At 38.3% G+C, this 13,302-nt stretch overlaps 1 protein-coding gene across 1 annotated transcript; it reads right to left on the reverse strand.

The window, feature by feature from the left end:
• Window positions 1–303: 303 nt before the first annotated feature.
• LOC103583053 (olfactory receptor 11H4) lies at window positions 304–1,278 on the reverse strand. Its single transcript, XM_008564472.1, has one exon. The coding sequence runs from the start codon at window positions 1,276–1,278 to the stop codon at window positions 304–306; it is 975 nt and encodes a 324-aa protein (XP_008562694.1).
• Between the last annotated feature and the right edge of the window lie 12,024 nt (window positions 1,279–13,302).

The raw sequence follows: 13,302 nt of genomic DNA on the forward strand, positions 1-13,302 counted from the left end.
GTGTTGCAGCGAAGGAGAAGGTACGCAGTGATGAATCACAGGGCATCTCAGTAGGAGAGCATCTCATGGAGCAATCCCATTTTATCATTCTAATAAGGGCAAGCTTGAAAAAAATTTCACTGGGTGTTGAAGACTGGTCAAATAAGGTTTAAGTAGTCAGTACTGAAAAGGTATTTTAGCTGAGCACACCTCCAGGTAAAATGTATGGCCTCTACTCAGACTGAGGACCAAAAACCACTGAAAGAAATGATAAATCTCCTCATTGTTCTTCATTAGAACTTTTAAATATGGCACATCTTTAGCTCATGAATTTTGACTAATTTTCATTTCAAACAGGACATTTCTCAGGGCAAGTTTCATGTCCTTATTACGAAGACTATAGATCAGGGGATTAATGAGGGGAGTTATTACTGAATATACCAGTGTGAGGATCTTCTGCATCAAAATTGGTAAACCATATGTAGGACTCACATACATTACCATGACTGTCCCATAGAAAAGAGACACCACAACTAAATGAGAACCACAGGTAGAGAAGGCCTTTCTCTGGCCAGCTGCAGAAGGGACCTGAAAAACAGCTCTGAGCAGCAGGATATAGGATCGAAGAATGTATATAATAGTGAAAAAGAGGACAAGGGAGCTCTGAGTATAGAAAACAAATTCAGTAATGGGAGCTGGGGCACAGGACAGAGCCATCAATGCGTCCATGTCACACAAGAAGTGGTCAATGATATTAGGACCACAGAAGGGAAGTTGGGAGATGAAGAAAATTGGGATTGGGTATCCGAGAAATCCAATGATCCAGCAGAAAGATACCAGCATGCCACAGAGCCTCCCAGTCATGATGGTTGGGTAGTGCAGTGGGCGACAGATGGCCAGGTACCGATCATAAGCCATTACTGCCAAGAAGAGACATTCAGTTGTGCCCAGTGAAAAGAAGAAGTAGAACTGGAGGAAGCACCCAGAAAATGTGATGGCCTTGGTGTTGGAGACAATGTTGGCTAGCATGTTAGGAACAGTGGAGGAAACATACCAGATCTCAAGGAAGGCAAAGTTTCCCAGCAGAAAGTACATGGGGGTGTGTAGTCGTGGGTCACATCTCACTGCACAGATGATGGTTCCATTTCCCAGCAAGGTCAAGACATAAATCACCAAAAACAATGAGAAGAGGAAAATCTGTATCTCCCAGCAACCAGGGAATCCCAGGAGAACAAACTCAGTCACAATGTGTGTTGCTGATCTGTTCATGGATCTTAAATCTACAAAGTAGAAAGACATGAATATAACACAAGTTTCTTTGCTTTCTACGTATCTCAAGGACTTGAACTATACATGAAAATACACGAGATATTCTGAGACTGGGTAGGAACAAATTCTAGCATATTTTGAATTGATTGTGGTTCTAAATCTCAGTGTTATTTTTCTAGAATCCAATGCGGCTACAATTTTCTATACCAGTCGTACAACCAAATTTTTTTCTTTTTCTTTTGATTCTTAAGAAGACCTTTTCAGCTTTAGATTTGTTTTTACAATGTTGACTATAGGTCTTCATGCACATAGTCATTCATTTTCTCTTATTCAGCTCAACTTGTTAAAAAAATATATATATATATTTTGGGGATAGCTGACATGAGATTGGATTAGACCTTTGGCAACAGAACTAAATTACTGGATTGCCATATGGAGATAAAACACCATAAAAAACACTTTCAGAATAGTCTAACCAACTGGATTAATTGTCATAGATATCGCTATACCCAAGACGCAGGGCTGCTCTTAAATTTTCACTTAAGGACTTTCTTTTTAAATCTCACTCTAGCTGGTTGAGTGACCCCTAAAAAACCCTAACTTTATCAAATATCTTTGCTTTAAACAAGTGAGAATATTATTTTTTAAATAAACTATCTGCAAGAGTTTATTTTCATATTTTTTTACACATACTACAGAAAAAGGAATTATCTAACTTTTCATATTCAAATCCCATCTAGATGATATAAAGACAACGATATTTTTAATACAAAGGTTTAGTTTACTTAGTGAGCCTTTTGGGTGATAAAAACAAATAAAGGGATTTTCTAAAGGGACCTGAGATCAAATGGAGTTTTATTTGCAATATATCTGTTATTATTAGTTTTGTTCACTGAAAGGAAGGAGAGGACATTATCAAATATTTGGTCAGGTACGTATTTTTCAGTAGCAACAAATTTACATATTTGAGAATTGGGCAAATAAAACATACAAATACATATGTTTAAACAACAAAGTAATCTTCTAATTGATTAATATTTAAAATGTGCTGATTAAGAGAGTTAAGAAAAAAGGTAGTTTTGATACTGAGTTTCTTGTTAAATTTAGATTTTTTGCCTTGTGTATTGGAGGTCACCAGTCATAGCCTTTTCAGAAATAGAAAAGAAAAAAATTTGAAAGGCAATGAAGAACACAGAATTTGAAGGAAGGATCATGTGTCATCCTTTGGAACAAAGATTTGGACTTTAATAACACTACTCCCTTGGTGGTCTTTAAGGAGCATAAAAATGGTTTTGAGCATTCAAGTTCTAAAATGTCCAGCCTCCAGGCCGGCCAGGTGGCGCACTGGAGAGTGCGCCGCTTGGGAGCGCGGCGGCGCTCCCGCCGAGGGTTCAGATCCCATGTGGAGACGGGTTCCCGCTCACTGGCTGAGCAAGGCGCGGGAGCAACACTGAGGGTTGCAATCCCGTTGCCGGTCCCGGTCCGGTACGGGGGCGACACTGAGGGTTGCGATCCGTTGCCGGACACGGAAAAAGACAAAGAAAAAAAAAAAGGAAAAAAAATAAATAAATAAAAAATAAAATAAAATAAAATGTCCAGCCTCCTAATCAACAGTGATTTCAAAGGACATTTGTTTACCATCTTTCTTGAATAAGGTGCTCAACAGGTGATTCCCAGATTATTACTTATTAAAAATAAGTAAATCACTTCCCCTGCTATAGGTCAGGGCAAGTCCAGGCTCACAGATATAAACCAGGAGCTAGAATCATGAGATCTGAGCTTCCCATTTTTCCTTCTGAGAAATGGACCATGCCTGCTTAATGTGAATAACAGTTCAGGATTATTCTCTATTACACACTGATAACTTCACACCACATTTCACCTTTTGTATCATCATTTCCTGCAAGAGATTTATTAGCAGCAACATTATTTTTCCTGAAGCCTTTGGAGAAAATGTAGATATATAATGAAATGATCAGGGGGTGGGGAGCTTAATGGAAAAGTACAACTAATCAATTTCCAGAGTTTCCACATTGATGGAATAACAATAATAATACATAATCCCACCTTGGAAAATCTCCAAAATTACTTTCTGGGAATAGTTAGATTATTAGAATGGGATATTTGCCATTTTATGCCATAAACATACTGTTGGTCATGCTTTTGGAATTCATAAATCATTATTTGAGCTAAAATTTTAGGAGACCAGCTCTTTCATATACTGTTTCCCAGTATAAGAAACCACCAGCCAACAAATCAACCCACCCAAGGGTGACAGCTTGATTAAATAGTCCTCTTCCCAATGACTTAGTACATGGTCTTTCCAGGTAGCCTGAGAGAAGGAACACAACACCTGATTATTCCTGGAAAGTGAGATTGTTTTGAGTAAGATGATTCCTAAGAATCATAAAATCATAGAATTGGAAGAAATGGTACAATGATCTATTCAAACTATTCATTTTACAAGTGTGGCTCAGAGAGGGGGCATGACTCTTCACCCAGTGAATATTCTGTCCTGTATTCACATGTGGAACTTTTACACTATACTATTATACTGCCTCCTTTGAGTCTCCCCAGAGAAACAGTGACTAGTCAGATTTCCAGAGTAAAAGCCATTCTGTAGCATATCACAGCAGTGGTTGTAATACCGATATCAGTCCTTTTATACACAATGATGACTTTCCTGGCTCAGCTTGGAGAGAGAGATGGGCACGATGGTGTTGAACATAACTTCAGCATCAAACATCTCGTCACTGGCTCTGATGAGGAAAACTGCAGGTGAGGGCATTGTATGTGGCTCATTACACTTTCTTCATTTCCGGAGAGTCCAGAGGCTTGTTTTCTAGGAGTTTGCTGAGCTGTTTAACACGTGAATTGGTGTTAAATCTATTTCCTCTCAGGGATTACTCTAAAACCCTGTATCTTTCCCCAAGTGGTTTCAGTGGCTTCCCCAATTTCCCCCTGGAGGGATCCTCTTTTCAACCTTTGGGGCTTACCCATAATTTAGTTTACTGGCTTCTACATACATTAACTCTAGTATATTGGCTAGAATTAGGAAAACAGAGGAGCCAGGGGAAATACCAGACAAATTTCAGGAGGCTTTTTATTGCAAAAAGTTTGTATTCCATTAAGGAATCACTTTCTGCAGGGATCAGTGAAAAAAAAAATGGTAGTTTTGCCTGAGACTTTAATTCTAAAACTGAGTCATATTTGTGAAAAATCTTTCCTCTCTAGTTTAAATGAAATGCTTCAATACAAAGAGAAAACTATCCTATTGGTCACGTAAAAATGAAATGCACTAAATTTTCCTGGAGTCTTTCACTGTAATAACCAAGTGGTTAGTACTGGGTAAGAGCTGCCTTGTGTGACCTGATAATGAGTAATTAATTGATGTGCAGGGAATTCCAAAACTGACCATACGCGAAAGTCATTTAATTGACTAATTTAGTCAAATTGTAAGTTTTTATTTTTATTTCACTTTTATTTTAATTTATCAATATACAATGTAGTTGATTTTTGCGTTCCTTTACCAATTCCTCATTCCCCCTCCATCTCTCCAAACATTCTAGATCTGTGCTGTCTACTGGGGGAGCCACTAGTCACATGTGGCTGCTGAGTACTTTAAATGTGGCTACTGTGGCTGAAGTACTGAGTTTTACATTTTATTTAATTTTAATTCATTTTATTTCATTTTCAATTTACATAGCCTCCTATGGCTAGTGGCCCCCATACCGGATGGTGCAGGCCTAGACCTCCAGTTGAGAATCTGTCAAAAAGTCCCAATTCAGTTGGACCTATTTGAACAAATGTAGTGGTACTCATTTACTGCATAGACCAGTAGCATCAGCATCACCTGGAAGCTTGTGAGAAATGCAGATTCTTGGGTCTCACTCTATACCTTCTGACTCAGAGATTGTGGGGATGAGTTAAAGAATCTGCATTTCTAATCTTTCCTCTCTAGTTTAAATGAAATGCTTCAATACAAAGAGAAAACTATCCTATTGGTCACGTAAAAATGAAATGCACTAAATTTTCCTGGAGTCTTTCACTGTAATAACCAAGTGGTTAGTACTGGGTAAGAGCTGCCTTGTGTGACCTGATAATGAGTAATTAATTGATGTGCAGGGAATTCCAAAACTGACCATACGCGAAAGTCATTTAATTGACTAATTTAGTCAAATTGTAAGTTTTTATTTTTATTTCACTTTTATTTTAATTTATCAATATACAATGTAGTTGATTTTTGCGTTCCTTTACCAATTCCTCATTCCCCCTCCATCTCTCCCCTCCTCGCCATCAACATCATATCTGTTCACTTGTCTTAACAAGTTCAAGGAATTGTTGATTGTTGTGTCTTCTTACCCCCACCCCACTGTTTATTTGTTTGTATATTTATTTATTTATTTTTAGCTACCACAGATAAGTGAGAATGTGGTATTTCTCTTTCTGTGCCTGGCTTGTTTCACTTAATATTATTTTCTCTAAGTCCATCCATGTTGCTGCGAATGGTAGTATTTCATTCTTTTTTATAGCAGAGTAGTATTCTATTGTGTAGACATACCACATTTTCCTTATCCACTTATCTTATGATGGACATTTGGGCTGGTTCCAATTCTCGGCTATTGTAAATAGTGCTGCAATGAACATGGGAGTACAGGTATCCCTTCGGCATAATGGTTTCCATTCCTCTGGGTATATTCCCAGCAGTGGAATCACTGGGTCATATAGTAGACCTATTTGTAATTGTTTGAGGAACCTCCATACCATTTTCCATAAAGGCTGCATCATTTTGCAGTCCCACCAACAGTGTAGGATGGTTTCTTTTTCTCCACAACCTCACCAGCAGTTATCATTCTCAGTCTTTTGGATATTAGCCATCCTAACTGGAGTGAGATGGTATCTCAAAGTGGTTTTGATTTGCATTTCCTGAATGCTGAGTAATGTTGAGCATTTTTTCATGGGTCTATTGGCCATTCATATATCTTCCTTTGAGAAATGCCTATTCAGCTCCTTTGCCCATTTTTTAATTGGGTTACTTGGTTTTTTGCTGTAAAGTTGTTTGAGCTCCTTATATATTCTTGATATTAATCCTTTGTCAGATGTATATTTTGCAAATATTTTCTCCCACTCTGCTGGTTGTCTTTTCACTCTGTTAATTGTTTCTTTTGCTGTGCAGAAGCTTTTTAGTTTGACATAATCACATTTGTTTGTTTTCCTTTTGGTTGCCTGTACTTTTGGGGTCATATTCATGAAGTCTGTATCCACTCCTACTTCCTGGAGTGTTTCCCCTATGTTTTCTTTAAGGAGTTTTATTGTTTCAGGATGTATATTTAATTCTTTAATCCATTTTGAGTTGATTATGGTATATAGTGAGAGGTACAGGTCTAGTTTCATTCTCCCACATATGAATGTCCAATTTTCCCAGCACCATTTACTGAACAGGCAGTTTCTTCCTCAGTGTGCAGACTTGGTGCCTTTGTTGAAGATCAGATGGCTGTAGGTGTATGGGTTGATTTCTGTATTCTCTATTCTGTTCCATTGGCCCATGGGTCTATTTAAGCCAGTACCATGCTGTTTTGTTTACTATTGTTTTGTCATATAGTTTAAAGTCAGGTAGTGTTATGCCTCCAGCTTTTTTTTTTGGCTCAGGATTGCTTTGGCTATTTATGGTCTTTTGTTATTCCATATAAATGTTAGGATAGTTTTTTCCATTTCTGAGAAAAATGTTGTTGGAATTTTGTTGGGGATTGCATTGAATCTGTAGATCACTTTGGGTAGTATGGACATTTTTACAATGTTAATTCTTCCAATCCAAGAGCATGGAATATCTTTCCATTTTCTTCTGTCCTCTTTAATTTCTCTCAACAGTGGTTTATAGTTCTCATTGTAGAGATTTTTCACATCCTTGGTTAACTTTATTCGTTAGTATTTTATGTTTTTGTTGGCTATTGTAAATGGGCTAGCTTTCTTGATTTCCGCATGTTCACTGTTGGTGTACAGAAATGTTATTGATTTTTGTGTGTTGACTTTGTATCCTGCAACTTTGCTGAAATCATTTATCAACTCTAAGCATTTTTTTGTAGAGGCTTTAGGCTGTTCAATATATAGGATCATATCATCTGCAAACAGGGACAGTTTGACTTCATCTTTTCCAATCTGGATGCCCTTTATTTCCTTCTCTTCTCTGATTGCTCTGTTGAATAGGAGTGGTGAGAGTGGGTATCCTTGTCTAGTTCATGTTCTTCAGGGGAAGCTTTTCCTCATTCAGGATGATATTGGCAGTGGGCTTATCATATATGGCTTTAATTGTGTTGAAGTACTTTCCGTCTATAACTAACTTGTAGAGAGTTTTTATCATAAATGAGCATTGAATTTTGTCAAATGCTTTTTCAGCATCTATAGAAATGATCATTTGGTTTTTGTCTTTGACTTTCTTGATGTGGCATATCACATTTATTGATTTGCATATGTTGAACCAACCTTTCTTCCCACTTGATCATGGTGTATAATTTTGTGTATGTGTTGCTGTATTCTGCTAGCTAGCATTTTATTGAGGAATTTTGCGTCTACATTCATCAAGGATATTGGCCTGTAGCTTTCTTTTTTCGTTGTATCTTTGTCTGGTTTTTGGTATCAGGGTGATGTGTGCCTCATAGAATGAATTTGGGAGAATGGCCTCTGTTTCAATCTTCTGGAATAGTTTGTAGAGAATTGGCATCAATTCCTCTTTGAAGGTTTGGTAGAATTCTTCAGTGAAGAATTCTACCAATCTAGTCCTGGGCTTTTCTTTGTTGGGAGACTTCTATATTCTTTTTCAGGGCATTGATTTCTTTGTACTTTTCTGCCGGGGACCAGCCCCAGCACAGAGATTGTAAAGGTCCCCACTGGTAAGGGATCCCCCAAAAGGGAGGAAGGGCAGCGTCGGCGATGGAGCGGCAGCAAACATACAGACTCAAAGGATCTGTTGAATGCTGGGACAACAAACACACAGACTCAAGGGATCTGCTGAATGCTGACAATTTATTGAAGCAAGCATCAGACTTTTATACTTTTCTTTCTTATTTGCTACATAATCATAAAATAATCAATGAACAATATCATAATATCTCTTTGTAAGTGACATATGTTCTAAGAAAAATAGCATTACAGTTTATTCCCAGAAAAGATGGGAGGCGCCCCCGCACTTTTCTTCTTTCCAGTCCTATATACTTTTTCTCATTTCATTGTGTTGTCTAAATGTGTTTTCTTGTATCTCATTTAGTTTCCTTAGAATTGTTACTTGAAATTCTTTGTCAGTCATTTCAAGGACTCCCTGTTCTATAGGATCTAGATCTTGAGAGTTATTATTTTCCTTTGGTGGTGTCATACTTTCTTTGATTTTTCATATTTCTGGTATCTTTCCTTTGGTGTTTACTCATTGTGGCAGGGGGTTTCACAGTCCACTCGTTCCACCCTGGTGTCTGGCCTGGATCCCACAGGGACTGCCAATTCCATGTGGCCTCATGGCCTGTGGGCCCAGCAGCTCTTGGGCCTCTCTGGGTGGCAAGGACTGGCCTGGGCTGGGGGTCCTACAGCATGGTACCTGCCTATCCCAGTGCAGGTGGCTTGGGGCCTGTTGGCCCAGTTCCTCTTGGGCCTCTCTGGGTTGGGGGGTGGGAACTGGCCTGGGCTGGGGGTCCCGCAGCACAGTGCTTGCCTGTTCTGGTCTGGGTAGCTTGGGGCCTGTGGGCCTGGTATCTCTGGGGCCTCTCTGGGCAGTGGGGACTGGCCCGGCCTGAGGGCCCCGTGGTGCAGCACCTGCCTGTTCTGGTGTGGGTGGCTTGGGGCCTGCCATGTTCTTTATCCTCCAAAATCAACCATCATATATCATAAACCAGAAGGGGAGATACAAAAACCTTCTTCTCAGTCAGCAACTTCATAGGTCTTTTTTCTAAGGAGCAGCCATTTGTCTGTTCTCTGTCCAAGCCATCAATATCTTCCTCATAAGAATTGCCAGTTTTGGAGGCTGGGAAGTCCAAAGTCCAAGGAACACATCTGGTGGTGGTGACAGTGACTCAGGGGTCTCACATTGCAAGATGGTGGAAGCAGAGAGAGATCTTATTTCACTTTCTGACAGTGGGGAATTTAAAACCAGTGCAAATGTGAGAATAGATGTAGCTTCATTGTTTGTTTGTTTGGTTTTTGGTTTCTTTTAAAATCACTTTTGTTTTTCTTCTTAAAAAATTGGGGTTTCTTTCTAGGGTCCTCTTTATCCACATCTTTAAAAGATGGATTTTGTCACTTTTCTAGGGAAAGGTGACAGTGATAAGCAATGAGAAAATCTTCACTGATGGATACTAGGGCAGCTTGTAAGTGAAACTGATATTCAGTGACACTATATGCCAGTTCTCAAATTTTAATGTTTATAAGAATCACGTGAAGATCTTGTTAAACTGCAGAGTCTTATTCAGGAGATCTGTGCTGGGAGCCTGAGAATCTGATTTTCTGATAAGCTCTCAGGTAACATTGACCTTCCTGGTTTGCAGGCCACACTGAGTAGCAGTGGTCTAGGCTGGTGATTTTCAACCTTGTCTATACATTAGGTATAGGTAACTGGAGAAGTGTTTAAAACTCCTGATGCCCAGGGTTTAATGCAAATTAAATCAGAATCTCTGGCTTGAGAACAGGCATTAATATTTATTATACTTCCCTAAGAGGAAGAGGATCCAAACTGTGACCTTGGTATTATAAGGCTGTGCTCTAACCAACTGACCTAACTGGCCAACTTGGATTCTGAATTTCTAGCTACCTTCCAGGTGATGCCACAGTGCTTTGAGTGGCAAGACTCCACACACAAGTCAGAGGATGGGCTCACTTAATGAATAGTAGGGGATATTAAAATCCAGTAGGGATGATGTTGAATGTTCCTAATACAAAGAAGTGACAAATGTTTGAGGTGATAGATATACTGAGCACGCTGATATGATCATTGCACACAATATGAATGTACCCAAATAAACATATTCTACTCCATAAATACATACAATTATCAGGGCCCAATTAAGAAAAATAAGTAAAAAGAAGAAAAGAGAGAAATAGAGTAGAATAGTGGTTAACAGAGGCAGGGAAAGGGAGGGGAGTGGGGGGCCGGGAAAGACTGGCAGACTGATATGAAGTCACAAAGTTACAGTAGAAAGGAAGAATAAATTCTGGTGCTCTAGGGTGACAATAGCTAATAATATCGTATTGTATATTTCCAGGTAGCCAGAAAAAAAGCTCTTGAACTTTATACGCATAAAGAAATGATAAATATTTAGAAACGATATGTGAACTATTCTGGTTAGATCATTGCACAATATATGCATGTATTGAAACAGCAAACTGTACCCCATAAACACATACAATGAAAAAAAAATTAAAAAAAGAAATAGATAATCCGAACAGTCCTATATCTATTAAAGAAACTTAATTTTAGTCAAAATTTTCCTAGAAACAAAATTTTAGACCCAGATGACTTCACTATGAATTCTACCAAACATATAAAGAAGAAGGAATAGCAATTCAACACAATCTCTTCCAGAAAATTGAAAAAAGTGGATCAATTCATTCTATGATCCATTTTAGAGGTATCAACTATTGATAGACATTTGGATTGTTTCCAGTTTTAAACTATTACAAATAAAAATCTTATAAACAATAAAATAAAATCAGGTGGTGAATACTGAAATCGGGTGGCTTGTATCAGTGACTCATAAAACATAAAAGGGTCCATTTTTGGCAGGTAGCAGTGGCAAGGCTTAGAGATCAGGATTCTTGCCCCTTGGATCAGAAAGAATTTCAGATTGGAGAAATGTAGCATAATGGTTATTTCCAGGAAAAAAATTATTCTGATGGCACAGGCTGGTTCAATTGTTTCCAACTCCTAACAGTGACTCTTGGATGGATAAAGGAACTGCTGATTGATGCAGAACGTTCTTCATTCCTTTTTTTTTTTTGGCAGCAGGCTGGGGGGGGGATCCAAACCCTTGACCTTGGTGTTATAAGGCTGTGCTCTAACCAACTGAGCTAATTGGCCAACCCTCTTCATTCCTTTAAGACAAAAAGTTGGCCACATACCAAGGATAAAGAGTCAGAAGGGTTTCATGCCTCTGAAGAGTGACAGTGAAAGCAAAAAGAGAGTGGAGTAGCCTTTAAACTTCTAATGGAAAGTGATTTCCAGCCTGAAATTCTATACCCAGGTAAAACTATCAGTAAATTGTAAGGGAACATTTTGAGACATTCAAGGTAATGAAGGTAAAGTTCTCAAGAAGCTCCTGGAAGATTGTATCCCTAAAATGAGAGTAAACCAACAAATAAGACAACATGGAATACAGAAACACAGGAGATTCAATACAATAAAGAAGCAAAGGCAATTTTTAGGAAGGAGTGAAGGAAACCTCAGTATGTCATTTCTGAACTAGAAATGGATGGCAACTAGTCTAAATTGGAGCAGAAAGACTTAAGAAACAAATGCATTAAGAGCTTCCATTTCCAAGATGCCAGTTATCTCTGAAACATCTTTTTTATCTGACTACAGAGTGCTCAAGTATTCATGGTCCAGTTTCTTATCACACATGGCTTGCCTGGATCACAGACCGATAGAGTTTCTGCACACCCTTTGATGCCTTGTGGCCTAAATCAGATGAGGAAACTCATTTGACACCACAGATTCTGCCTTCATCTACACCTGAGAAATGGAATAGGTCACGATGGGACAAAATGCAGAAAATAGAAAGCAGTCTCTCCTCTGACCATATCTTTGTTGGATGTCTGTGGCTGCCTCATAATGCATCTCTATCAGGCGCACAGAGAATGGGTACCCCTTTGCTTCCCAGCACTGGTGCATGGCCCTGCCCATTGGCTTCTCCAAAAAGAAGCTCCTGATAAGCTTCCAGGAAAGCTGAAGTAGACCCAGAGACTTTGTTTAGCTATCTTTTCTTGGGAACTTCCATTTAATAATGATAATATTTCTCCCCTGCCTTTTTATATAGTTAGACTTGTGTTTGTAACTCAACTTAAGAAAACTATGCCTATGTCTACATATAAAATATTATATATGCATATATAGTACATTATATATGAGGGTACTTCACAAAATTCATGGAAAAATGGAATTGAAAAATAATACAAGTATTTCCATAAACTTTGGCCTCTCATATTTTAATTATGGCAAAATACATATAATACAAATTTACCTTTTGAATCATTTTAAAGTATACAGTTCAGTGGCATTTAATACAACACAATCTTATACAACCAGCACCACTATCTAGTTCAGAGCATTTTCATCACTCCAGAAGAAATCCTTATACCCACTAAACAGTCATTCTCTACTCCCCTTCCTCTTAAACCTGGCAACCACTAATCTGCTTTCTGTCTCTATGGATTTGCCAATTCTGTGTATTTCATATAAATGGGATCATAAAGTACGTGGCCTTTTGTGCCTGGCTTTTATTAGTTAACATGTTTTTGTTGTTGTTGTTTGTGTGTTTATATTTTTAAAGATGACCGGTAAGGGGATCTTAACCCTTGACTTGGTGTTGTCAGCACCACGTTCTCCCAATTGAGCCACGGGCCAGCCCCTAGTTAACATCTTTTTAAGGTTATCCATGTTGTAGCCCATATCAGCACTTAATTCCTTTTTATGACTGAATATTATGTCATTTGGATATACTAAATTTTAAAATACACTAATCAGTTGATGGATGTTTGGATTCTTTCCACCGTTTGTCTATCGTGAATAGTGTTGCTATGAACATGTACAGGTTTTTATTTGAACAACTGTTTTCATTTCTTTTGGGTATACTCACACACTTAAGAGTGGATTTGCTGGGTCATATGGTAATTCTCTGTTTAACTTGTTGAAGAACTAACAATTTTATTAAGCAGCTGCACCATTTTACATTCCCACTAGGAATATATAATTAGGGCCCTAATTCTTCCATATTCTCACCAACATTCGCCATTTTCAGTTTTTTAAAAAAATTATAACCACGCTAGTGGATGTGAAGTGGTACCTCATTGTGGTTTTGATTT

The sequence above is a fragment of the Galeopterus variegatus genome, unplaced genomic scaffold (genome assembly GCF_000696425.1).
Source record: "Galeopterus variegatus unplaced genomic scaffold, G_variegatus-3.0.2 Scaffold19327, whole genome shotgun sequence".
Classification (NCBI taxonomy): Eukaryota; Metazoa; Chordata; class Mammalia; order Dermoptera; family Cynocephalidae; genus Galeopterus; species Galeopterus variegatus.